This window comes from Bufo gargarizans, unplaced genomic scaffold, assembly GCF_014858855.1.
Source record: "Bufo gargarizans isolate SCDJY-AF-19 unplaced genomic scaffold, ASM1485885v1 original_scaffold_1381_pilon, whole genome shotgun sequence".
Taxonomy (NCBI): domain Eukaryota; kingdom Metazoa; phylum Chordata; class Amphibia; order Anura; family Bufonidae; genus Bufo; species Bufo gargarizans.
This window is the reverse complement of record NW_025334330.1, coordinates 137,845-165,107: the sequence shown is the minus strand read 5'-3', so window position 1 is coordinate 165,107 and position 27,263 is coordinate 137,845. Positions and strand designations below refer to the sequence as shown.

At 44.4% G+C, this 27,263-nt stretch overlaps 1 protein-coding gene across 1 annotated transcript in view; it reads right to left on the bottom strand.

Moving 5' to 3' along the window:
- Positions 1-46: 46 nt before the first annotated feature.
- LOC122923231 (von Willebrand factor A domain-containing protein 3A-like) overlaps positions 47-27,263 on the bottom strand; it is a 135,490-nt gene continuing 108,273 nt past the window's right edge. The window contains exons 31-35 of the mRNA XM_044273992.1: positions 8,883-9,009; positions 5,524-5,625; positions 4,291-4,483; positions 1,772-2,034; positions 47-451 (exon numbers count right to left, since the gene is read on the bottom strand). Coding sequence (XP_044129927.1) covers positions 47-451; positions 1,772-2,034; positions 4,291-4,483; positions 5,524-5,625; positions 8,883-9,009 — 1,090 coding nt within the window. The remainder of the gene's footprint in view (positions 452-1,771; positions 2,035-4,290; positions 4,484-5,523; positions 5,626-8,882; positions 9,010-27,263) is intronic.

Below are 27,263 nucleotides of genomic sequence, written 5' to 3'. Positions count from 1 at the left end.
AGAGTGAGAAGGATTGGGGCAGAAGGAAGGAAGGACGACTTCCTCATTAATATGAAACGAGGAAACCACCTTCGGTAGAAAGGAGGGAACAGGACGCAAAACCACCTTGTCCTGATGGAACACCAGGAAAGGCGAACGGCAAGAAAGAGCCGCAAGTTCGGAAACCCGGCGGATGGATGTGACAGCCATGAGGAAGAGAGGCCACCTTAAACGAGACAAACGACAGGAAGATCTCTGCCAAGGGCTCGAAGGGCGATGACTGAAGGGCGTCCAGGACGCGATTCAGGTCCCATGGCTCCACCGGAAAGCGAAAAAGAGGGGCTCGGCGAGCAACACCCTGGAGAAAAGTCCTAACCTGGGCCCGCGAGGCCACAGGATGCTGGAAGAGGACCGAGAGGGCCGAAATCTGCCCCCTGAGAGTAGCCAGGCGAAGACCCTTATCAAATTCGGCCTGAAGGAAAGCCATAATGTTAGGACGGAGAAACGGAGAGGGCGAAAACGACCAGATTCGCACCAGGCAAATTACGCTCTCCAGGTCCGATAGTAAATGCGGGCCGACTGGGGCTTGCGAGCGTGAAGCATCGCCAGGTGACCGAGTCCGAGAGACCACGGGACTACAGGACCACGGTCTCAACAGCCACGCCGTCAAACGAAGCTGAGGTAAATGCGGGTGGAACAGAGGGCCCTGGGAAAGGAGATCGTGGCGTGGAGGAAGTCGCCAGGGCGAGCAGAAACACCAGATCCGCGTACCACGCCTGCGGGGCCAATCCGGAGCCACCAGGATTGCCGGAACTCTGGCTGCCTTGAGACGCTTGAGCACTCGGGGAAGCAGAGGAATGGGGGGAAAAAAAGATACAGATGGTCGAACTGAGACCAAGGCAGAACTAGGGCGTCGACCGCGAGAGCCTGAGGGTCCCTGGACCGCGGAACATAGCACGGGAGCCTGCGGTTGAGGCATGACGCAAAGAGATCCACGTCTAGAGTTCCCCAATGGTTCAGATAGGCCACGGCGGTGGAATTGTCCGTCTGAACCCGGATCGTGAGACTGCGGAGACGGGAGTCCAGTGAGGCAGTGCCAGGAAAATTGCCCTGAGTTCGAGAACGTTGATCTGCAGGGAGGATTCCTGAACAGACCAAAGACCCTGGATAGTGAGGGACTCGAAGACTGCCCCCCAACCCGAGAGGCTGGCATCCGTGGTGATCACCCGCCAACTGTGGGGAAGGAAAGACCGGCCCAGGGACACCGTCCGAGGATTCAGCCACCAGGAGAGATCCTGGCAAAGCTCGGGAGGGAGACTGGTCCAGCTCTCGAGGCCTGCCGGGGACTTGTCCCACCTGGATAGGATGAACAATTGAAGGTCTCGCGTCCTGCCCAGGACGCGCATACACATCCTGATGGTCAAGGGGGACGGGTCGCGGAGACGAGTCACCCCCGCCTGAAGAGAGGCAATATTCTCTGGGGAAAGGAGCACCCGCCCGAGGCGAGTATCGAAGATCGTGCCCAGAAAGGGCATCCTCCGGCATGGGACGAGAGAGGACTTGGAGTGGTTGATGAGCCACCCGATTTGGGCAAGAGCCGAGAGGGTGATGCGTAGGCTGGACAGGTTGTCCTCCAATGACGGAGCCCGGATCAGAATGTCGTCCAGGTAAGGCACCAATGCGACCCCCCTGGCACGGAGAAGGGCCACGAGAGGCGGTAGCGCCTTTGTGACTTTGTGAAAACCCTCGGGGCAGAGGCCAGGGTGACGAACTGAAAATGAAGAGAACCTACCGAGAAGCGAAGGAACTTTTGATGGGAGAGGGCAATGGGGACGTGTAGATAAGCGTCCTGAATGTCTATGGACGACAGGAACTCGTCCGCCTCCAAGGAGGCGATCACCGACCGCAGGGATTCCATGTGAAAATGACGGACACGAACAAAGTGATTGAGCGCCTTCAGGTCCAGGATTGGGCGGAGCGAACCGTCCTTCTTGGGAACCGTAAACAGGTTCGAGTAGAACCCCTGAAAGCGTTTTGATTCCGGAACGATGACCCCTAGAGAGCGAAGGGAACGAATGGCCCGAAAAAACTCATCTGCCCAGGCGGTGGAATTTGGGGGCGACGTCAGGAAGAACCGTCCCGACGGAAGACCGGAAAATTCGATCTTGTATCCGGAGGAGACCACCTCCAGAACCCAAGCGTCCTCCACACTTGCTTGCCTGATATTCTGAAAGACGAGCAAGCACCCCCCCCCCCCACCTTGACCGGGGCCGAGTCATGCGGAAGGTGGCTTAGTGGACTGGGGGCGAGCAGGTTTGGGCTTGGCATGCCAGGAGGGCTTGGCCTTAAAGGAAGGCCTAGTGGACTTCTTGTCTGGTCGGGCGGAAGGGTCCCAAAAGGAACGAAAGGTCTGTACCTGAGAGGATGACCCAGGAAAGCGACGGCGGCAAGGCTGGTTCTGGGGGAGAAGGGAACTCTTACCGCCAGTGGCCTCAGAGATGAGCTCCTCCAAACACTTCCCAAAAAGCTTCCCACCGAGGAAGGGAAGGGAAATTAGAGCCTTCTTGGAGGCAGAATCCGCCGCCCAAGAACGAAGCCAGATGGTGCGGCGTATGGCCACAGAGTTAGTGGCCGCACGGCCGGAGCGGCAAGCGGATTCCATAGAGGCATCACAAAGAAACTTGGAGGCTTGGTAGATCTGAGAGGCAAGCGCTGCCAGTTCCCCCTGGACCGAGTCTGGAGGTAAGGTTCGGATGAGCTGTTTTGCCCAGATCGCGCAGGCATTGGCCACCCAGGAAGCAGCATGGACTTGGCCAAAGAGTCTACCCGTTTATCAGCGGGATCCGACAAGGAAGCCGCGTCAGCCAGGGGAAGGGTAGTGGCCTTCGCCAGATGAGCCACCTCAGGATCTACCTGAGGAGGAACCGTCCAGAGGTTGACGGATTCCTCAGAAAAAGTATAAGGGACATCCGAGGTGAAGGCGCCGATCAGGGTGACGCCACTCCTTAGCCAAAAGTGCGTCAAGATGAGCGTGATTAGGGAAAACCACAGCGGAACGTCTGGAACGGCGGAAGGACACCGACTCCTGGGAGGAGGAAGAAGGATCGTCCTGCACATGGAGCGCGTCCCGGATGGCTTTAATGAGATCCTGTATGGCCGCAGACATCGCCGAGCACCGCTCTGATTCAGAATCAGAAGCGGAGGAGTCCCCAGGAGCAGCGCAAGCGGCAGAAGAAGAAATCTCGCCCGTCTCAGACTTATCCGGGGAATGGTCCGAGGAAGAGTGGGACCCGGCCGAGACCCTACGAGGTCGCTTGCGGGATCGCGTGCCAGAGCGAGAACGGACGTGCTCAGCGGGGGAGTCCCTGCTAGGGGCGGCCGCAATTTGAGCAGGCAGACGGTCCAGAGACTGCGCCAAGGATTGGCAAAGGCTGGCAAGGTTCCCTATGGCTTGGGACAGGGTAGCAGCCCATTCCGGAAGAACCGACCCGGAGGGGACCGCAGGGGCAGCCTTGGCGGGTCTGGGGTCGAGGCACTGTGCGCAGAGAGAGTTAGACTGGCCGCATGGGAACTTCTTATTACACAGAGAACAGGCATAATGAGTAGAAATCCCAGCAGGGGGAAGACATGAGGGCTTAGAATGGAGCCTTCAAGGAAAAAAGTCAGCCAAAAGGCTGCCTACCAGATCCAAATGGTGCTGTGTCCAAGATGGAGAAAACCGCAGCGCAGGAGAGGAGCAGCAAGATGGCGAGCGGGTGCAGGAGAGGAAGGAGCCGGCAGAGAGAAGGGAACGCCCTCCGTGACCGGCAGAAGCCCGCGCAGAAACAGGATTGGAGTAAAAAAAAAAAAACGCCTCGCAGGGCTCCACCCACGGAGGGGAGGGTGAATGAGAGAGCCCGGGAACCCAGGAGTGGGCGGAGAGAAAGCTCCGCCCCACGTGACCAGCGGCCTAGTAAGCCGAAAAAGCCGGGGGCTAAGGTGGGAAGGAGCTGCCGGGAAGCAGGCGTGGGGCGGGAGGGACACAGTGCTGAGGGGAATGAGTGCCCAGAAAAACGGAGCAGCGAAAATTACCTCCGGAGTGGCCCCAAAACGGAGGTATGATCCATGCAGTAACCCCGCTCCATGGGGGGGGGGAGAAGGAATGAGAGAGCCTGCAGTAAAATTGTGAAGGAACCAGGTAGATTTGAACTCATGATGCCTGGCTTACAAGTCCAGCGCTCTAACCCCTGAATTACAAGCCAAGAGATGGAAGGAGGGAGGGGGTGATGGGGGAAATCACAGGGCCCCCGCAACGGATGGATCCCTACTTACCTTCCAAAGTCTTCAGGAGCAGCAGTGACCACCCCTTCGGCAGACTCAACACGGGGACCGTGGGACTACCGGAGTTCCACTGCGGAAGCAGCTTTAAGTGGGGACTGGGTGGCTGCCAGGTACTTGAGTATGCGCCCGCAGGGGGGCAACTAAAGTGGAACACGATGGAGCCACCCCTGCAGCAGGCCAAAACCTGCAGAGAAAAAAATAAGAAAAAATAAAATAAAAAATTAGCAGGATGACCTGCGAAAAAAAGATAGCAGGTCATGTCTGCCTCCTACGGACACTAGAACAAGACTGATCTCTCTTGGCTCTGGCAGAGGGGTATAGCCCACCTGGGTGGAGCCAACACTTTTTTTGTTTCTAGTGTCAGCCTTCTAGTGGCAGCTGGGCAATATACCCATGATGCTGTGTCCCCCAATGCCATGCACGAGAAAGCAAGATTCCTATACGCTTTAAGCCATGAGGATTTTTGCGCCATGCAGTAATACCAATACAATATTATAAATTATCCTCCTGGAAGAAGGGCATTTCCTGTGGGGAGATCTATCTGCGGCTGAATATCCAAATCACCAAAACTATTACATTTAAACACCTACAATACACCCTCAAGATACAATATTAATTGGTTCCAGGACGACCATTGTGTTGTTAAGTAATTGGTTCCAAAGCCCCAACATGTCATCCAAGATAAGAGAAGATGAAGATTTAAGAAAGATAAGCAGATAACTAAGACAAATAAAACAAGTCCTTACATAGAACAGCCAGGAATAGCTGCTAACTAGTAACTAATCCAGCTATTTTACCAGAGAAGTGCCGTTAATTGGTTGGATCCAAGTCGGAGGCATTGTATGTTGAGTCTAGTTTCAACTTACGATGGGTCAGAAAAGACTATTGTATGTTGAAAATATTGTATCCTGAGGCCATTGTATCTTGAGGGATCACTGTAGTGTTGTGCTTATACATAGCACACCCTAATAAGGAAACATTTGGAAACAGTAACCAATTTGAGAACATACTCACCCTATGTTTGTTGTTGTTTTTACAGCACATTGCCTAAATATAACTGTTTGATCAAAGACTGAGAGGCAGATAAATGTAGATATATCCAGAATATTTCTATCTATATACCACAGCATTAAGTGAAGGTACAAAGTAATCTCTTGTTACTGTTAATATTTTATAACCACAAGTGTCATCACTGAAAGAGATATATCAATGTGAATGAAATACATACTGGAAAGATCTGGCTTGGGTGACAAAGTGGCGAGCTGTGTCTATTTCTTTTGCAAGTCGTTTTAAATCATCTCCTTCAAACACAGGGAGGACTGGATCCTATAATTTAACGGTTAAAGATAAAAATCACATTGTATTATCATATACAAATTCTATTCTGCTGGTTTTAGGCTCTGTTCATATCATGTTTTTGTCCCATCTCTAACATATATAAGAAAAAGATGTTAAAAACATTGTACGTTGCACTTTTCCATCCCAGGGAGTCCAGTAAATAATCTTGTTACAATGGGACTCCACAGTGATGGATGCTGCTCTATGGCATGTGTCTGACTCTGAAGGATCCATTTAATGTATATGTCATGCGTATACCTTAAAGGGGTTATCACATGACTCATGTACAAAATGAAAATCATGACAATCTCTTTCTAACAAAGCTAGAACCAGCCCTGTACCTCACATGGATCCAGAGATCTCCCCATTCACTGCTCTCCTCGATTTATATCAAGCTAAAGCTTAAAAGGGTTCTCCAGGCTTTTAATATTGATGACCTATCCTTCAGGAAAGGTCATCAATATCAAACCGGCGGGGGTCCGACACATGGCACCCCTGGCAGTCAGTTATATGAAGAAAAGACACACGCTTGGCAGCTGAAGGCATCTATGTTGGTCCCATGTTGCATATATGCAAATGAGCCTCTTGGAGCAACGAGGGTGTGCCATTACTCCTAGAGGCTCTGTTTTCTCTGCAACTGCCACATCGTCTAAACTTTGATTAACCAATGCTAGGCAGTTACAGAGAGAGCTCATTTACATATAATAACTTAAAGGGTTTCTACCACTTCGGTTTCACATATTTAGCTGTCAGACACTAGCGATCCGCTAGTGTCTGCTCTGCCCAACCATCCTAATATAATTGCTTTTGGGGCAGCTGTTTTGCTAAAAAAAGAACTTTTATTAATATGCTAATGAGCCTCTAGGTGCTATGGGGGCGTCATTAGCACCTAGAGGCTCCGTCTACCTTCAGAAACTGCCGCCGCCCAGCGCGTCCCTCCAGCCCGCCCATCTCCTCCTGAATGCGATCCTCCTTGTGAGCGTATGTATTCTGCGCATGCGCAGTGAATGTCTGACAGCTTCCCTGCTCAGACATCTCCACTGCGCCTGTTCCTCGGAGCACTATGGCGTCATCGCGCAGGCGCAGTGGAGATGTCTGAGCAAGGAAGCGGTCAGACATTCACTGCGCATGCGCAGAATACATACGCTCACAAGGAGGATCGCATTCAGGAGGAGATGGGCGGGCTGGAGGGACGCGCTGGGCGGCGGCAGTTTCTGAAGGTAGACGGAGCCTCTAGGTGCTAATGACGCCCCCATAGCACCTAGAGGCTCATTAGCATATTAATAAAAGTTCTTTTTTTAGCAAAACAGCTGCCCCAAAAGCAATTATATTAGGATGGTTGGGCAGAGCAGACACTAGCGGATCGCTAGTGTCTGACAGCTAAATATGTGAAACCGAAGTGGTAGAAACCCTTTAATTTTTCTCAGTAATGCGGGCACATATGAACATGGGACCAACAGAGAAGGCTTCAGCTGCCAAGTGCACATGTAACAGGTCAGCCAGTGTCAAAGGTACAAATCTGCTGAGGAGATAAGTAGGACTGAGGAGTCCTATAAGCTGGTTGTATACATTTATGAGGGATTTGGGTAGGATAGAGATCCAGCTGCAAGTCCACTCAGCTTATGTTTCTCCCCTCAACTACACATAAATACAGTCCTGATAAAAAATCATATTTAGCCTGGCTGGATCTTAACAAGGTTCCAAGTAGAGCTTCAACATGCAACAAGAAGAAATGGGAGTTAGACAAAACATTTTTTGAGCATTCAATTTAATGAAAACAACGAATAAACTGAAACAGGCTGTTTTTCAGCTGATCAAAAGTTTAGGACCACACCTCCAAAGAACCCCTAAACCTCCCCAAAACAGAAATCCAACTTCCAAACATGAACTTAGTAATGAGTAGCTCCGCCGTTATTGTTGATCACTTCAAAAATTTGTTTCGGCATGCTTGATGCAAGTGTTTCCATGAGGTGAGTGGGAACATTTCTCCAAGTGGTGAAGACGGCCGCACGAAGGCCATCTAATGTCTGGAACGGTTGTCCATTTTTGCAAACTTCCCTTGCCATCCATCCCCAAAGGTTCTCAATTGGATTTAGATCAGGGGAACACGCAGGATGGGCCAAAAGAGTTATGTTCTTATCCTGGAAGAAGTCCCTTGTCCTGCGGGCATTGTGTACTGTAGCATTGTCCTGTTGAAAAACCCAGTCGTTACCACACAGACGAGGGCCCTCAGTCATGAGGAATGCTCTCTGCAACATCTGGACATAGCCAGCGGCCGTTTGACACCCCTGCACTTCCTGAAGCTCCATTGTTCCACTGAAGGAAAAAGCACCCCAGACTATTATGGCGCCCCCTCCACTGTGGCGCGTAGAAAACATCTCAGGTGGGATCTACTTGTCATGCCAGTAATGTTGGAAACCATCAGGACCATCAAGGTAAAAAAAATTCTCATCAGAGAATAAAACTTTCTTCCACCTTTGAATGTCCCATGTTTGGTGCTCTCTTGCAAAGTCCAAACGAGCAGTTCTGTGGCGTTCAAGGAGGCGAGGTCTTTGAAGAAGTTTTTTGCTTTTGAAGCCCTTCAGTCTCAGATGTTGTCTGATGGTTATGGGGCTGCAGTCAGCATCAGTAAGGGCCTTAATTTGGGTCGAGGATCGTCCAGTGTCTTGACGGACAGCCAATTGGATCCTCCGGCTCAGTGCTGGTGAATTTCTTTTGGGTCTTCCACTTGACTTTTTTGTTCCATAACCCTCAGGATCATTTAAGAAATTCCAAAAGACTGTCTTACTGCGTCCCACCTCAGCAGAGATGGCGCGCTGCGAGAGACCCTGCTTATGCAGTTCAACAACCCGACCACGTCCAAAAAGGGAGAGTTTTTTTTGCATTTGCCATCACAACGTGTGACTACCTGACAGACAATGACAATGAATCCACATCTTTGCACAGATTTGGCCTTTTAAAGGCATGTGGTCCTAAACTTTTGATCAGCTAAAAAACAGCCTGTTTCAGTTTAATCGTTATTTTCAATTAATTGAATGCTCAAAAAATGTTTTGTCTCACTTCTTGTTGCATGTTGAAGCTCTACTTGGAACCTTGTTAAGATCCAGCCGTGCTAAATAGGATTTTTTGCAATTCTTAAGTGGTCTTAAACTTTTGATCAGGACTGTATGACTATTTGGATCACCAAGCAATCGGCCAATAGCTGTCTAATGCATTTGGACAGATCAGAACAAAACAATACATACATCTTCATCGGTGAAGCCTTCAGTCAGCATCCTGTGTGCAACGTAGTGTCCATCCATATCCCCATGTCGAGAATGGTATCTCCCTCCAGACAGAGTGGCTAACCGCTTCAGGAATTCATTTCCTGATCTAAATGGAGAATGATAAAAAATAGATATCTTTACAATAAAATATTGACTGGTTGCAGGTTTAAGGCCAGTGCCTAACTCATTGCAGTGCCACAGGTGAGTATAACCCAATGTATGTAATAATGGTCCTTTTAGGCCCCATTCACATGACTGTGTTTTTGGTCCGCATCTGATCTGCATTTTTTTCCGTAGTGCTTCCGTGGGGTTCTGATCCGTGCTTCCGCAGCGCATCTCCGGATTTGCGGACCCATTCAAGTGAATGGGTCCGCATCAGTGATGCGGAATGCACACGGCTGGTGACCCGTGTATTGCGGAACCACCGTATGCGGTCCGCAGCACAGGCACGGAGCCCTTACGTTCGTGGGCTTGAGCCCTAAGACAAGTATAATTCATTGAGCGCACACTGTTGGTGTAAAGAGAAATAGTTGCTATTGAAGGCACAAGTGAATCACTGTAGAGATGCCAACTGGTAAAAGTGAACTCGGAGGAGGTTGCTGACATCACTCCACCGCTTATCTGTGTAGAGGGAGTTGGAATTTCAAGTGACTGTAGGGTAGTAAGTGCAGAGCACTAATTAATATTAATTTTATTTACTCACCAGCTGGCACGCATGGCATACACGTGTTCTCAGCGTTTCCACAGGAAAGGAGTGAGCGCTCACTCAGGAATGCAGATGTCTGTGCAGATATGCTGAAATGATCCGGTTGTGCGAATAAACTCTTGCTGCCACATCTTGCTTTTATGGAACTCATAGGAAAGTAGCCATATGTAGGATGGAACGTGTCATGTTGAACATGCTGTTTAATCTGCAGGCAGCAGGTTATAGAGCAGGAGGAGCTGAGCAGATTGATTATATAGGTTTGTGGAAAAAGTGGAATCAGTCATTTACAGTAAATCCCTGCTCATTCTGGGCAGGGATTCCTATCAGTGACTGACAGCCTGTCCTCTATGGCTGTCCATACAGAGAGAGTGGTGCATTGTGCAGAATATACATATTCGAGAGGCTTCACTGTTATATGCTTCTAATGGACTGTTATGATTGAGAACAGTTCATTTGTAACCCCTGTAGGTACATGTAGTAATCACCATTTGGAGTGTAGCCTGGTGACGCCTAAAATAACTAGAGGACTGGCAAAGTGTAAAACATCTAATAATACACCTAATAAAGATTCTATTCCAACTGATAGCATTGCGGAAAAACTGCTCAAAAGTGCAAAAATTAGCCAGGAAATCCTTAAAGGGATTCTGTTACCTGGATTTTGCCTATAGAGCTGCGGACATGTGCTGCTAGATGGCCACTAGCACGTCCGCAATATACATTCCCCATAGCTCTGAGTGCTTTTATTTAGGCAAAAAGATGTTTTTTTATATATGTAAATGAGGCAAGTAAGGAGCCCAAGAGGCTGTTACTAATGTTTCTGGAGCCCAGCCACGCCCAATGTGAATGAGCCCAGCACCGCCCGCATACTCCGAATCTCCTCCTTTAGCCCAGATGTCACAAAGTTAGAGCACCGTAATCTTGCAGCTAGCGCATGCGCAGTTCGTTCCCTGAGGCTGATGCCAGCACAGGGAAGGAACACTATGCTGACACTGACATGCCACGTACTCACGCATGCACAAGATTACGGCGCTCTAACTTGGTGACCTCGGGGAGCACGGAGGAGATTCGGAGGATGCAGGGCGGTGCTGGGCTCCTTCTCAGTGAGCGTGGCAGGGCTCCAGAAACGTTAGTAACAGCCCCTTGGGTTCCTTACTTGCCTCATTTACATATATAAATTCATTTTTTTGCCTAAATAAAAGCACTCAGAGTTATGGGGACTGGGTATTGCGGATGTGCTAGCGGCGATCTAGCAGCACATGTCCGCAGCTCTATAGACAAAATTCAGGTTACAGGTTCCCTTTAAAGGGGTTGTCTCACTTCAGCGAATGGCCTTTATCATGTAGAGAAAGTTAATACAAGGCACTTACTAATGTATTGTGATTGTCCATATTGCCTCTTTCCTGGCTGGATTCATTTTTCCGTCACACAATACACTGCTCATTTGCATGGTTATGACCACCCTGCAAAGATCAGTGGTGGCCGTGCTTGCACACTATAGGAAAAAGGTGCTTTTTTCTATAGTGTGCCAGCACAGCCACCACTGCTGGATTGCAGGGTGGTTGTAACAATGGAAACAGTGGTTAGTACTGGTGTCTTGCAGCACTGGGGACCTAGGTTCAAATCCAACCAAGGACAATATCTGCATGGAGTTTGTATGTTCTCGCTGTGTTTGCATGGGTTTCCTCCGGGTTCTCTCCACACCCCAAAGACATACTGGTAGGGAGCTTATGGGAATAATGGAAGATAGGGTAAGGAGAAATTTTTAAAGTTTATTGGCCTTTATAAGATGTCTGAATGCGGTGATATGGTTAATTTTATTCCAGAATGGATTGCATTTTTAGTATTGACGGCCGCTATTTAAAAAAAAACGGCCATGTGAACAGCCCCATATAATTTCATTGGTGCTAAAAATTAGAGATGAGCGAATTTCATATTTTGAAATTAGTTTGCGGTTCGTTTTGTGGTATTTAGTGAATTGTGTTATGGATTCTGTTACCATGGACGATAACGCAATTCCATGACGGAATGCATAATGGAATGCCTTCAGAGGCATTCCGTTATCCATACCGTCATAATAGAAGTTTATGGGCTGCATAACGGATCCGTCCCATTTCCGTTATGCTGGAGTCCTCTTCTGCATAATGGAAACGGAACGATGTAGCCCATAGACTTCTATTATTAAGGAATGAATAACGGAATGCCTCTAAAGGCATTCCGTTATGGAATTGCGTTATGGTCGTGGTAGCAGAAAATCCATAACGCAATTCACTAAATACCACAAAACGAAGCGCAAACGAATTTCAAAATATGAAATTCGCTCATCTCTAATTTTTATCACCAATGAAATTATATGGGGCTGTTCACATGGCCGTTTTTTTAAATAGCGGCTGTCAATAAATTGGATGGACCCCAGTGAAATCAATGGGAGCATTTTTAACGGCCGCTTAGAAAGAGTGCACCCGTCTAACGGCCGTTAAAAATGGGTACAATAGAACAATATGGCCTTTTAGGGGTTAAAAAAAATTACTCACCTCAGCCACTTGTGGCAGTCACTCCTCTCTTGACTGAAGGACCTAAGCTCAGCGTAATGATGTTACCACGCTCTCATGCTGGGAGAGCGCGGTGACGACACTCTAAGCGCAGGTCCTTCAGGTCACTGATAGGTCCGCCTCCTCATAGAGGGAAGGCTGTCAATCACTGATGGGACCTCCTCCTCATAGAAGGAAGGCTGTCAGTCACTGATGGGGCCGCCTCCTCATAGAGGGAAGGCTGTCAATCACTGATAGGATCATCTCCTCATAGAGGGAAGGCTGTCAATCACTGATAGGACTGTCTCCTCATAGAGGGAAGGCTGTCAATCACTGATAGGACCGCCTCCTCATAGAGGGAAGGCTTTCAGTCACTGATAGGACCTCCTCCTCATAGAGGGAAGGCTGTCAGTCACTGATAGGACCGCCTCCTCATAAAGGGAAGGCTCTTAATCACTGATAGGACCTCCTCCTCAGAGAGGGAAGGCTTTTAGTCACTGATAGGACCTCCTCCTCATAGAGGGCAGGCTGTCAATCACTGATAGGACTGCCTCCTCATAGAGGGAAGGCTGTCAGTCACTGATGGGACCGTCTCCTCATAGAGGGCAGGCTGTCAATCACTGATGGGACCGCCTCCTCATAGAGGGCAGGCTGTCAATCACTGATGGGACCGCCTCCTCATAGAGGGAAGGCTGTCAGTCACTGATGGGACCGCCTCCTCATAGAGGGCAGGCTGTCAATCACTGATGGGACCGCCTCCTCATAGAGGGCAGGCTGTCAATCACTGATGGGACCGCCTCCTCATAGAGGGCAGGCTGTCAATCACTGATGGGACCGCCTCCTCATAGAGGGTAGGCTGTCAATCACTGATGGGACCGCCTCCTCATAGAGGGCAGGCTGTCAATCACTGATGGGACCGCCTCCTCATAGAGGGCAGGCTGTCAATCACTGATGGGACCGCCTCCTCATAGAGAGCAGACTGTCAATCACTGATGGGACCGCCTCCTCATAGAGAGCAGACTGTCAATCACTGATGGGACCGCCTCCTCATAGAGAGCCGGCTGTCAATCACTGATAGGACCTCCTTTTTGACTTAAAGCCCAGAATGAGCAGGAATTTAAATTACTAAAATACAAGTTATACTGAATCTTTTCCCATAAAACTATATATCAATCTTCTCCGCTTCTCCTGCTCTGTAACATGCTGCTGCCAGATTACTCTGCCTTTACAAGGCGACAGGTTCCCTTTAATGAAATAAAGGATGATTCTGAGCAATAATGATCATGTGTAAATAAGTCAATGGTACTGGACACAAATGCCGATTTACATATAGATTTAATCTATATGCTACTGAGGAAGGCGACAGGGGCTCCAAAACACGTTTAGCAGATACTCTATACTACTGCACCATTACCACTGTAAATATGCATTTGAGTTCTGTTCCATAGATTTATTTACATGTGGTCATTTTTGCTCAGAATCATTCTCCATTTCAGCAGGGCCTCATGCCCACGACCGTCGTTGTGTTCTGTTCCGCAAAATGGGGTTCCGTTGTTCCGTGATCCGTTTCCGTTTTTGTTTCCATGTGTCTTCCTTTATTTTTGGAGGATCACCAGACATGAAGGAAAGTAAAAAAAAGTCTAAGTCAAGTTTGCCATGCAAATGATAGGAAAAAAACGGACGCGGATGACAATCTTGTGTGCCTCCACATTTTTTTCACGGTCCCATTGACTTGACTTGAGTTTTCCGTGAAAAAAATAGGACAGGTTATATTTTTGGGACGACTGGAACCACGGATCGCGGACGTGGATGACAAACGGTACATTAGCCGAATTTTCAAAGGACTCATTGAAAGTCAATGGGTCCGCAGAAAAACTGAACAACGGACACGGAATGAAACAACGGTCGTGTGCATGAGGCCTTAGGAACCATCCTACACATGGCCGCTTTCCTTTGAGTTTCATAAAAGCAAGATGTGGCACTAAAGATCCCAACAAGAGTTTCTTCACACAACCAGATCATTTTGGCATATCTGCACAGACATCTGCATTCCTGAGTGAGAGCTCGCTCCTTTCCTGTGGAGACGCTGAGAACACGTGTATGCCACGTATGAGTAAATAAAATTAACATTAGCCATGTCCTCTGCACTAACTACACTACAGTCACTTGAAATGCCAACTCCCTCTACACAGATAAGCGGTGGAGTGATGTCAGCAACCTCCTCCGCGTTCACTTTTACCAGCTGGCATCTCTACAGTGATTCACTTGTGCTTTCATTGACAACTATTTCTCTTTACACCAACAGTGTGCGCTCGGTCTCTATGCCAATTACTGGCCGATGAATTATACCTGTACAGCCTATTTCCTGAAATACCAACGATGGGTAATTTATCGTTATACCGTCTGGACATTATAATTCAGTTTCTTTTAGAATTTGTGCCACTTGTCTGTTATATTTAGGAGTCATAAGCTAAAGGCAATGTAATCAGTTTTTTGTGGTTTTTTTTGCGGTGCATCCTTCACCCCTAGAGGACATTGCGATTTTCCATTTTTGCATTTTTATTTTTCACTCCCTGCCTTCCCAGAGTCCTAACGTTTCTATTATTTCATTCACATAGCCTTATGAGGGCTTATTTTTTGCACTTGGTGTACTTTCTAATGACACCATTTACGTTTGTATACAATGTAGTGGGAAGCTGGAATAAAATTCCAAATGGGGTGGAATTGGGAAAAAATGCAATTCTTACACAGTTTTTTTTTTATGCGGTAAAATTGACCTGTTACTATCATTCTCCAGGTCAGTAATATTACAACGATACAACTTTTTTGTAGTTAGGCTACTTTCACACTAGCGTTTTTTGCGGATCCGTCATGGATCTGCAAAAACCCTTCCGTTACAATAATACAACCGCATGCATCTGTCATGAACGGATCCGGTTGTATTATGTCTTGAACACCATTAAAAGTCAATGGGGGAGGGATGCGTTTTCTATTGTGCCAGATTGTGTCAGAGAAAACGGATCCGTCCCCATTGACTTACATTGTGTGCCAGGACGGATCTGTTTGGATCCTTTTCCATTCAGAATGCCTTAGGGCAAAACTGATCTGTTTTGGACCGCTTGTGAGAGCCCTGAACGGATGAAATTCCAGCACTCACGATTTTGGTAGCTAAAATCTTCGTCTTTTATTCAGGCAGTAGACATATAAACAGGACATCCACCCACAAGTGCAGCAACCTTGACGCGTTTCGAACAGTAGTTCTTAGTCGTAAAAATGAGCAGTGTCTCCTCTGGCACCTTTATACCAGTCTGTACCAAAATGTAATTGCTTTTCTCCTCCACCTGAGGGGTGGGGGAGTGTAGGAGGCAGGGAACATTTTAACCTCTTGTTTTCCAGGTGAGGCACTGCTCATATGTTTCACAATAGAAAATTCATGCATCTATACAAAGTCACTGATTATTACAAAAATTTGTGTTGAAAAATAACCATTAAATAAAAACAGTGAACATATTAAAATTGTCAAAGAATGTCAATTGTCAGGATAGCATCAGAACACCATATTGGTTATATATAGCCAACTTATTTGTATGGATCCACATATATTAGTGCTGTGTTGCTAATTCTGGCATGGATCCCTTTTCTCCATTACTGCTCTTGATTAAATTGAAAAAATGCATGCATACATAGCTATGATGAAAGGAAATGTGAAAAAACAGGAAAGTCATGAGTTAGTAGAAATACATAAGTTCATTTTTCTTATTGAGGCCATTTAGATGTCTGGTATTCAACTTAAAAATCCAAAAAGCCTCTCTGAGTCTCACTAAACGTTTAAAATCTCCTCCTCTGTTAGGTAATTTCACCTGTTCAATTGCAAAGGCTTTGAAATTGCGCACCTGGCTTTCGTGTTTACTAATAAAATGTTTAGCCGCATTGGATGTGTTCACACTATGCAGATTTTTTATGTAGTTGAGGTGCTCCAGAATTCGGACCTTAAATTTTCTAGTGGTACATCCCACATATAACATGTCACAGGCTATACATTTTATGATATATACCACCCCCATAGAATTACAATTAATATAAGATTTGATTGGATATATGTGTGAATTATTCGCATCGTGAAAAGTTTTGGTATTTACTGCGTATGTACAAGTACGGCAGCGCAAACTTCCGCATTTAGTGAAACCCTTGTATATAAGCCAGGGATCCCGTTTATATTTATTTCGATGTATATACATGGAGGGTGATAAATCATTCCCTATAGTTCTTGGCCGTCTTGACACAATTCTACAACCTTGTTTTAGCGCACAGTGCAATATTTCGTCATCATGAAGAATAGGTAAATATTTTTTAATAATTTGTTGAATTTTTTCAAATTGCTTACTGTACGTCAAAACAAGTGTAGGTAAATTATCTTTTTCATTTTTATTTACATTTATATCTGAACTCTCACTTTTTGATATCTGTTTAGAGATATTTTTATTTTTAGGAGTTGAAAAGAGTAAGGCTTCTCTATTTTTCTTTTTAGTTATAGCTAGGCCTCTGGATATCATCCAGTTTGGATATGCTCTTTGTTTTAATCTATTTATAATAGTTTGAGCCTCTATTTCAAAAGCCGCTGCGGTACTGCAGTTTCTGTAGGCACGTGTGAATTCTCCCACAGGAATTGATTTTATTGTGTGTAGGGGGTGATGGCTATTTGCCCGTAGTAATGTATTTCCTGTTATTTCCTTGCGGTAGGTTTTAGTTTGTATAATCTGGTTCAGTTTTCCTGTAAGTGTTAGATCAAGAAAATTGATACTTTGCGGATGTTCCGTATATGTAAATTTTAAATTATATGTGTTATTTTCCAGATATTGCATGAAGTGTTGTATGGCAGGTACATCACCACTCCAGATAAGGAGCATATCATCGATGTACCTGCCATACCACACCACATGGTCCGCAAATGGATTTTTAATATTATATACATATGCCTCCTCCCAATAGGACATTGTTAGATTGGCCAGGGAGGGTGAGTACTTCGCACCCATTGATACACCAGATATCTGTACATAGTATATAGAGTTGAATGAAAAATAATTGTGAGACATCAGAAATTGAGTAACCTCCAGAGTATAATCTATAAAATCCTCAGAAAAATTGCTGTATTTGTGCAAATGGAATTCAAGTGCTAGCATCGCCACATGATGTGGTATTGATGGATAAAGCGATACCACATCAATGGACAACCATCTGTAGTTTTCAGCCCAGGTCATGTCATAAAAAGATTGCAGAATTGATGCGGTATCTTTAATATACCCTGGGATTCTTTTGACAAGGGGCTGTAAACTACAGTCTAGCCATTCACCCAGCCTCTCTGTTAGGGATCCAATCCCGCTGACTATGGGGCGTAGAGGGGGAGGAAATTGGCCCTTGTGGACTTTAGGGAGGGCATGCATTATAGGTGTAACTGTAAATTCTACATTTAAATAATTAAATTGTTTTTGGTTAATGTGATTATATTCCAAACCTTTTCGCAAAATCTCAAGAAATTCCCCTTTATATTTGGGTAAAGGGTCAATATCTAACTTTTGATATACTGAGAGATCAGAGAGCAATTTATTCATTTGTTCACAGTACATGTCACAATCCAGGACGACGACGGAGCCTCCCTTATCGGCCATTTTTATAACAATACGTTCATTATCTGCTAGTTCCTTGATTGCTTTTTTATATTTCATAGGCAGGTTGGTATATCCCCCCTCGTCCTGGATGTGACTATGTATTTCTTTTAGCTCCCTCTCTATGATATCTTGAAAGGTGTCCATATTGGTGGTTCTGGACATGATAGGATAGAAATCCGGATTAGTGATTTTAAATTTCTGAGCATCAACACATCTATCATATTCCAGTGATTCCCCTTGAAGATCGGTGACACATGTTAGGGCCAATTGTTCTTGGAACGATAAATGAAAATATTCATTTTCAATTCTACTTTCCGAACATGTCTGATCGATATTTCGTATGGGCTCATTCATATCCACATCACTGAAATGTCTAGTCACTGTCAGTTGTCTTATAAATCTATTTATATCTAATAAAGTAGAAAATAAATCAAAATTGACAGAAGGTACAAAATTTAAACCTAATTTGAGAACTTCAATTTGTTCAGTTGAGAGGATTGTGGCAGACAAATTTATAACATCTAATATGTTCACTGTTTTTATTTAATGGTTATTTTTCAACACAAATTTTTGTAATAATCAGTGACTTTGTATAGATGCATGAATTTTCTATTGTGAAACATATGAGCAGTGCCTCACCTGGAAAACAAGAGGTTAAAATGTTCCCTGCCTCCTACACTCCCCCACCCCTCAGGTGGAGGAGAAAAGCAATTACATTTTGGTACAGACTGGTATAAAGGTGCCAGAGGAGACACTGCTCATTTTTACGACTAAGAACTACTGTTCGAAACGCGTCAAGGTTGCTGCACTTGTGGGTGGATGTCCTGTTTATATGTCTACTGCCTGAATAAAAGACGAAGATTTTAGCTACCAAAATCGTGAGTGCTGGAATTTCATTGTGCTTTCATATCAAGAATATACGGGCTTGCCGGCCTTTTCCGTGCACGCAGGTGGTGGAATAATTGGGTGAGCTGGACTTTTCTTTGTGCATATTCACACCGCTGGTGTAATCCGTGACTCACCCATACACCTGATGGTTGAAAAGCTACTTCGTATCAGGCAACACAGCATGATAGCTGTGAGGATTTAAACCCACGCAAAGTGTTATGCAACTTGTTTCACAATGGCCTTTTCTCTATTACCGGACCGCATGTCCAAAGCTGATTTGGTATTTTCTGAAAGTGATAAAAAGATGCAAGATGTCTATGATGTGAAAAACAAGATGTCCGAGTTGGAAAAGTTATTACTACAGGAAACAAGAGTATGGTGGGATCATACCACCCTGGTCAAATACCTACAAAAATCTATGATTCCTAGAGGCCTCAGGATCAAAAAAATACCTACAACGATTTATTCTGCTGACTTTATATCCCAATGGAATCAATTACTCTCAAATTGTTCATTACAACTCATGTCACTCATTGTAAAGTGTGAAAGTGAAAAGCTGCTACAACTACAAGATGAAATTGAACTTTGTAAATTATCTTTAAAACCTCTTGAATCTGGGGCAGATTTTGAAAGTTTGCAAACAGAAATGCTGAATAATATACATCATATGGAAGAATATATCACGGATATTAAACACAAAAAATTCCAGAGAGATCTATATGATTACAAACAGGATCAAGTATATGAATGGGGTAGGAGGGAAAACCTTTACTCGACCCCCAGATCCATTTTGAAAAATAAAAATAAAAACAAATCAAAGCAAGATAACCGCAATTATAAATCAAAGTCCCAAAATAAATCACCAAGAGTGAGCTTTTCCTCTGAACTGGATACCGCTGACACCTCTGATGGCTCACAGGATTTACCACAAAGCCCTCAGCAAATCATGGAATATGGAGCGAAACCCAAACTGTCATACTATAGAAAATCTAAAAATATTAACCTGGAGAACAATAAAAATAAAAAGGAGGATACTGCAACAAAATCGTCAAAAAACGAGTGCGCCGGGCGGGACGTAAACACAAAAACGCCCCAAACCAGGTCAACACGCTACCAACAAAGATAGCTGACTGTGCACAATTAGATGTTATAAATTTGTCTGCCACAATCCTCTCAACTGAACAAATTGAAGTTCTCAAATTAGGTTTAAATTTTGTACCTTCTGTCAATTTTGATTTATTTTCTACTTTATTAGATATAAATAGATTTATAAGACAACTGACAGTGACTAGACATTTCAGTGATGTGGATATGAATGAGCCCATACGAAATATCGATCAGACATGTTCGGAAAGTAGAATTGAAAATGAATATTTTCATTTATCGTTCCAAGAACAATTGGCCCTAACATGTGTCACCGATCTTCAAGGGGAATCACTGGAATATGATAGATGTGTTGATGCTCAGAAATTTAAAATCACTAATCCGGATTTCTATCCTATCATGTCCAGAACCACCAATATGGACACCTTTCAAGATATCATAGAGAGGGAGCTAAAAGAAATACATAGTCACATCCAGGACGAGGGGGGATATACCAACCTGCCTATGAAATATAAAAAAGCAATCAAGGAACTAGCAGATAATGAACGTATTGTTATAAAAATGGCCGATAAGGGAGGCTCCGTCGTCGTCCTGGATTGTGACATGTACTGTGAACAAATGAATAAATTGCTCTCTGATCTCTCAGTATATCAAAAGTTAGATATTGACCCTTTACCCAAATATAAAGGGGAATTTCTTGAGATTTTGCGAAAAGGTTTGGAATATAATCACATTAACCAAAAACAATTTAATTATTTAAATGTAGAATTTACAGTTACACCCATAATGCATGCCCTCCCTAAAGTCCACAAGGGCCAATTTCCTCCCCCTCTACGCCCCATAGTCAGCGGGATTGGATCCCTAACAGAGAGGCTGGGTGAATGGCTAGACTGTAGTTTACAGCCCCTTGTCAAAAGAATCCCAGGGTATATTAAAGATACCACATCAATTCTGCAATCTTTTTATGACATGACCTGGGCTGAAAACTACAGATGGTTGTCCATTGATGTGGTGTCGCTTTATCCATCAATACCACATCATGTGGCGATGCTAGCACTTGAATTCCATTTGCACAAATACAGCAATTTTTCTGAGGATTTTATAGATTATACTCTGGAGGTTACTCAATTTCTGATGTCTCACAATTATTTTTCATTCAACTCTATATACTATGTACAGATATCTGGTGTATCAATGGGTGCGAAGTACTCACCCTCCCTGGCCAATCTAACAATGTCCTATTGGGAGGAGGCATATGTATATAATATTAAAAATCCATTTGCGGACCATGTGGTGTGGTATGGCAGGTACATCGATGATATGCTCCTTATCTGGAGTGGTGATGTACCTGCCATACAACACTTCATGCAATATCTGGAAAATAACACATATAATTTAAAATTTACATATACGGAACATCCGCAAAGTATCAATTTTCTTGATCTAACACTTACAGGAAAACTGAACCAGATTATACAAACTAAAACCTACCGCAAGGAAATAACAGGAAATACATTACTACGGGCAAATAGCCATCACCCCCTACACACAATAAAATCAATTCCTGTGGGAGAATTCACACGTGCCTACAGAAACTGCAGTACCGCAGCGGCTTTTGAAATAGAGGCTCAAACTATTATAAATAGATTAAAACAAAGAGCATATCCAAACTGGATGATATCCAGAGGCCTAGCTATAACTAAAAAGAAAAATAGAGAAGCCTTACTCTTTTCAACTCCTAAAAATAAAAATATCTCTAAACAGATATCAAAAAGTGAGAGTTCAGATATAAATGTAAATAAAAATGAAAAAGATAATTTACCTACACTTGTTTTGACGTACAGTAAGCAATTTGAAAAAATTCAACAAATTATTAAAAAATATTTACCTATTCTTCATGATGACGAAATATTGCACTGTGCGCTAAAACAAGGTTGTAGAATTGTGTCAAGACGGCCAAGAACTATAGGGAATGATTTATCACCCTCCATGTATATACATCGAAATAAATATAAACGGGATCCCTGGCTTATATACAAGGGTTTCACTAAATGCGGAAGTTTGCGCTGCCGTACTTGTACATACGCAGTAAATACCAAAACTTTTCACGATGCGAATAATTCACACATATATCCAATCAAATCTTTTTTTTTTTCAATTTAAGTATCTTTATTATTTTTTTCCAACTACAAGCAGTATAAAAAAAGACATCAGATCACAGGGAATGAGCACATATAACAATTACATGTAGAATGTATCGCTTACATACCATAAAGCAAACATATATAGCGAGATGTCTATAATCAGGATAGCCCAGCCTTGATATCGATTCTCTGGCATAGATATCAAACCCCAAGCAAAACCCATCCCCCCCCCCCCTCATCACCCCCCCACCCATCCCACCTGGCTTGGTGCGGCCGCCACAAGGGGCGGCGGAGTGCTCATGCCCCCCTCATAGATATTTTCTTCAATCCTTTTCAATATCAAACCTGCTTAATGTGGACTGTGTTGATAGAGTTTATCTTGTAGGGATGTATAATGATTTGTTAGGTTGTAATTTTGCCATAGTCTCCACCGATAAGTAGTCATCAGTTCTAATCCAGATATTGCTACTAGCTGTTTCCCCTCTCTATACGCCCATTCCTATGACATCGCTCAATCCGCGTCGTTTCATGCCCTCAAAATGTGTTATTCTCGTCATTAGACTTTGCCATTCATTTATTGTTGGCGATCTATCTTTCACCCACTGTCTCATGATTAACACCTTAGCCAATAAGAATCCCTTCAACCAGTACGCCTGTTCATTTTTGGTGGTTTTGTTTTTGTACTCAGGGGGGAAAAGTCCAAGCACAGCTACTTGGATAGTCAAGGGGGGGCTATTCCTACTATTTACCGCCATTGTCTGAAATAGGCAGCCCCAAAAGGTCCTAATAGCGGGGCAGTCCCACAGCATGTGTACAAGCCCTGCGGCTACGAGGGAGCATTTCAGACAACTAAATTCCTGACCGTTATTGATGTACATTTTGGATAATAGACTTGGGGTAACATATAGACGATGTATTATTTTAAATTGTATGAATCGGTGTTGTCGTGAAAGGGAGGCCTTCTTAATGTTTTGGTATATTTCCCGCCATTGTGAGGGGTTACATTCCCCAATGTCCATCTTCCATTTATCTACACTTTTGAATTTAGTGATAGTGCTTAATTCCTCAATGAATCTCCTATATATTAGTGAAATCTTAACTTTATTCCCTACTATATTATAACAAAATAGTAAAAACCCCTGGGTAGCTCTTGTCAGAGGTGTTTTTTTAAGCGTGTATGCTGATGCGTGTTGTAATTGACAATATCTATAGTGCTCTAGTGCAGTTATTGGTGCTTGTTGTATCAGTTCCCTTATTGGTTTGATTTTCCCTTTCGTGTATATATGTGAAACTAATGTGATGCCTTTTCGAGTCCAGTATTCATTTTCGTTAAGTGTCAGAAATTCTGTTAGCGCGGGATTATCCCATAGCGGGGAGAAGTCCAAAATTTGAGGAGCACGAATCAGTACCTTGATTTTATTCCAGGCTTTCTGTAGCGCGGCCCCAATGGGGCAGGAGTAATCTGCGCGCTGAAGCAGCCCGGATTCCAATATACTAAAAATGTTATTTACGTGCTGTTGGCGTTGACCTAGGATATGGGATAGTAATACTCCGTCCCCGGTGTTAACACACCATTGTAGTTGTGCACACAGATAGTAGATTTGGAAATGGGGCAGGCCTAGGCCCCCATTACTTGCGGCCATTTGCAAATATTGTAATTTGATGCGGACCCTTTTTCTGCCCCATATCAAATCATTTATCAAGCGATCAATCAGATTGAAGACACTGTCCTCAATCCAAGCAGGGCAGGAGCTGACCGTGTACAATATCCAAGGCAACAAAACCATTTTAATGAGCGCAATCCTATTAATCTGCGAAAGCGGAAGTTTCTGCCAAACTCTTATTTTGTCTTTTATTTTCCCAACTAGAGGGGTAATATTTAGCTGATTAAACTCCCTAATATTATTGCTAATTTTTATCCCAAGATAATCTAAGTGGTCTGTTGGGGCAATAATTCTAATCCTGAGGTCGTTCGGGGGGGGCATCCGGTTCAGGGGGAAGAGTACAGACTTTACCCAGTTTATCTCATATCCGGCAATTCTGCCGAATTCCTCTGTTATCCGCATAACATCGGGGACGCTTCTCCATCCATCATTCAGGTAGAGTAAAACGTCGTCTGCATATAAACAAATCTTATCATCCGTCCCTCTCCCCCCAAAACCCACTATACCAGGTTCAGCCCGTATCCTGCAGGCAAGGGGTTCCATAAAGATTGAAAAGAGGAGTGGAGAAAGGGGGCATCCCTGACGTGTTCCCCGCTTTAGGGAGACAGCCGGGCTGAGCACCCCGTTAACCTTAATTCTGGCAGTTGCTTCACTATATAGCAATTTAACCCATCCAATAAATTCCTGGCCCAGATTCATCCTATACATAACACGCCAGAGGAAGGGCCACTCGACCCGATCAAACGCCTTAGCGGCGTCCAATGATAGGATCGAGCGGTCCTCCCCCCCTCCAATCTGAGTATTAAGGATGGTCCGGCGTATATTGGTCTGTATCTGTCGCCCAGGAATAAACCCTGTCTGGTCTACATGGATCAGGCGGGTTATTACTTTTTTTAGCCTGTTAGAAAGAACTTTTGCGATTATTTTATAATCTGCATTAAGCAGTGATATTGGGCGATAGTCCTCCACTCTGTTGCCCTTTTTCCCTTTTTTGAGGATCAGTGTAACCGTTGCTTCGGTCAACGACGGGGGCAGCTTTCCACATTTGCTAGACTCATTTAGGACCTGCAGCAATCCAGGCAAAAGTACCTCCGCATGGCGCTTATATATGCCAAATGGGAGTCCATCCGATCCAGGCACCGAAGAACCCCGGGTCTCATGCAGAGCCGCCTGTAGTTCCCCCAAAGAAATGGGGGCGCTCAAGGGGGCAGAGTCGGAGTCCGACAGCGCCGGGATCTTGACTTGTTCTAGGAAATCATCTATTTTAGTCACTGTATCTACCACGCCGGATCGATATAGATTATCAAAGTGATTAAAGAACTCTGCCACCATCTCCATTCCTCTTTCCAATGTACGCCCATCACCTGTCAGTATTTGTCTAATTCTTTGGGGGGGTTTTTGATTCGCTATAATAGAAACCAATAGTTTACTCGGGGTGCCCCCCTCGCAGAAATCTTTATAGCCCATAAAGAATAATTGATTCTGTGCTTTTTCCTTCATGAAGGTAGTATAATGATCTTTGGCAGATTTTAACTTGGTGCGCGTATTCGCATCATTCCGTACTCGAATACAGCCCTCCAAGTATGCAATATTTGTCTCCAACTTTTTTTGTTCCGCAAAGAATTCATTTTTTTTCTTTTTTATTCTAGAAAAATAAAGCCCGCGCATAAATGCCTTCATAGCATCCCAAACAAAGTGGACGTGTGCTGTACCGCTGTTCTCTTGCCAAAATTGTAAAAGTTCTTTATCTATCCCAACGGAGTCGTTTAGTATGGTTAGCCAGTGTTCATTCAATCTGAACGATCTGCTAATCCCGGTTTGTTGTCCGGTCTTCATCACCAGTAAGATCGGTGAGTGATCGGAAATGCCGTGTATCTCATATCCAATCAAATCTTATATTAATTGTAATTCTATGGGGGTGGTATATATCATAAAATGTATAGCCTGTGACATGTTATATGTGGGATGTACCACTAGAAAATTTAAGGTCCGAATTCTGGAGCACCTCAACTACATAAAAAATCTGCATAGTGTGAACACATCCAATGCGGCTAAACATTTTATTAGTAAACACGAAAGCCAGGTGCGCAATTTCAAAGCCTTTGCAATTGAACAGGTGAAATTACCTAACAGAGGAGGAGATTTTAAACGTTTAGTGAGACTCAGAGAGGCTTTTTGGATTTTTAAGTTGAATACCAGACATCCAAATGGCCTCAATAAGAAAAATGAACTTATGTATTTCTACTAACTCATGACTTTCCTGTTTTTTCACATTTCCTTTCATCATAGCTATGTATGCATGCATTTTTTCAATTTAATCAAGAGCAGTAATGGAGAAAAGGGATCCATGCCAGAATTAGCAACACAGCACTAATATATGTGGATCCATACAAATAAGTTGGCTATATATAACCAATATGGTGTTCTGATGCTATCCTGACAATTGACATTCTTTGACAATTTTAATATGTTCACTGTTTTTATTTAATGGTTATTTTTCAACACAAATTTTTGTAATAATCAGTGACTTTGTATAGATGCATGAATTTTCTATTGTGAAACATATGAGCAGTGCCTCACCTGGAAAACAAGAGGTTAAAATGTTCCCTGCCTCCTACACTCCCCCACCCCTCAGGTGGAGGAGAAAAGCAATTACATTTTGGTACAGACTGGTATAAAGGTGCCAGAGGAGACACTGCTCATTTTTACGACTAAGAACTACTGTTCGAAACGCGTCAAGGTTGCTGCACTTGTGGGTGGATGTCCTGTTTATATGTCTACTGCCTGAATAAAAGACGAAGATTTTAGCTACCAAAATCGTGAGTGCTGGAATTTCATTGTGCTTTCATATCAAGAATATACGGGCTTGCCGGCCTTTTCCGTGCACGCAGTTGGTGGAATAATTGGGTAAGCTGGACTTTTCTTTGTGCATATTCAGCCCTGAACGGATCTCAGAAACGGAAATCCAAAACGCCAGTGTGAAAGTAGCCTTAGATGTATGGAGCTGTGTGAGGGCTAATTTTTGTGGGTAATCTGTACTCTTCAGTGATACCATTTTGAAGTGTCTGCGACTTTTTTTGATTACTTTTTATAAAAAATGTTTGAGGACGTTATGCTATTTGCCGTATGGCATTAATATTGTTATTAGGGATGAGCGAACTCGAACTGTATAGTTCGGGTTCGTACCGAATTTTGGGGTGTCCGTGACACGGACCCGAACCCGGACATTTTCGTAAAAGTCCGGGTTCGGGTTCGGTGTTCGTCGCTTTCTTGGCGCTTTTGTGACGCTTTCTTGGCGCTTTTTGAAAGGCTGCAAAGCAGCCAATCAACAAGCGTCATACTACTTGCCCCAAGAGGCCATCACAGCCATGCCTACTATTGGCATGGCTGTGATTGGCCAGAGCACCATGTGACCCAGCCTCTATTTAAGCTGGAGTCACATAGCGCCGCCCGTCACTCTGCTCTGATTAGCGTAGGGAGAGGTTGCGGCTGCGACAGTAGGGCGAGATTAGGCAGATTAACTCCTCCAAAGGACTTGATTAACTGATCGATCTGCAGCTGTGGATCATTGAGCTGCTGATCCTCAATTGCTCACTGTTTTTAGGCTGCCCAGACCGTTTGTCAGTCACATTTTTCTGGGGTGATCGGCGGCCATTTTGT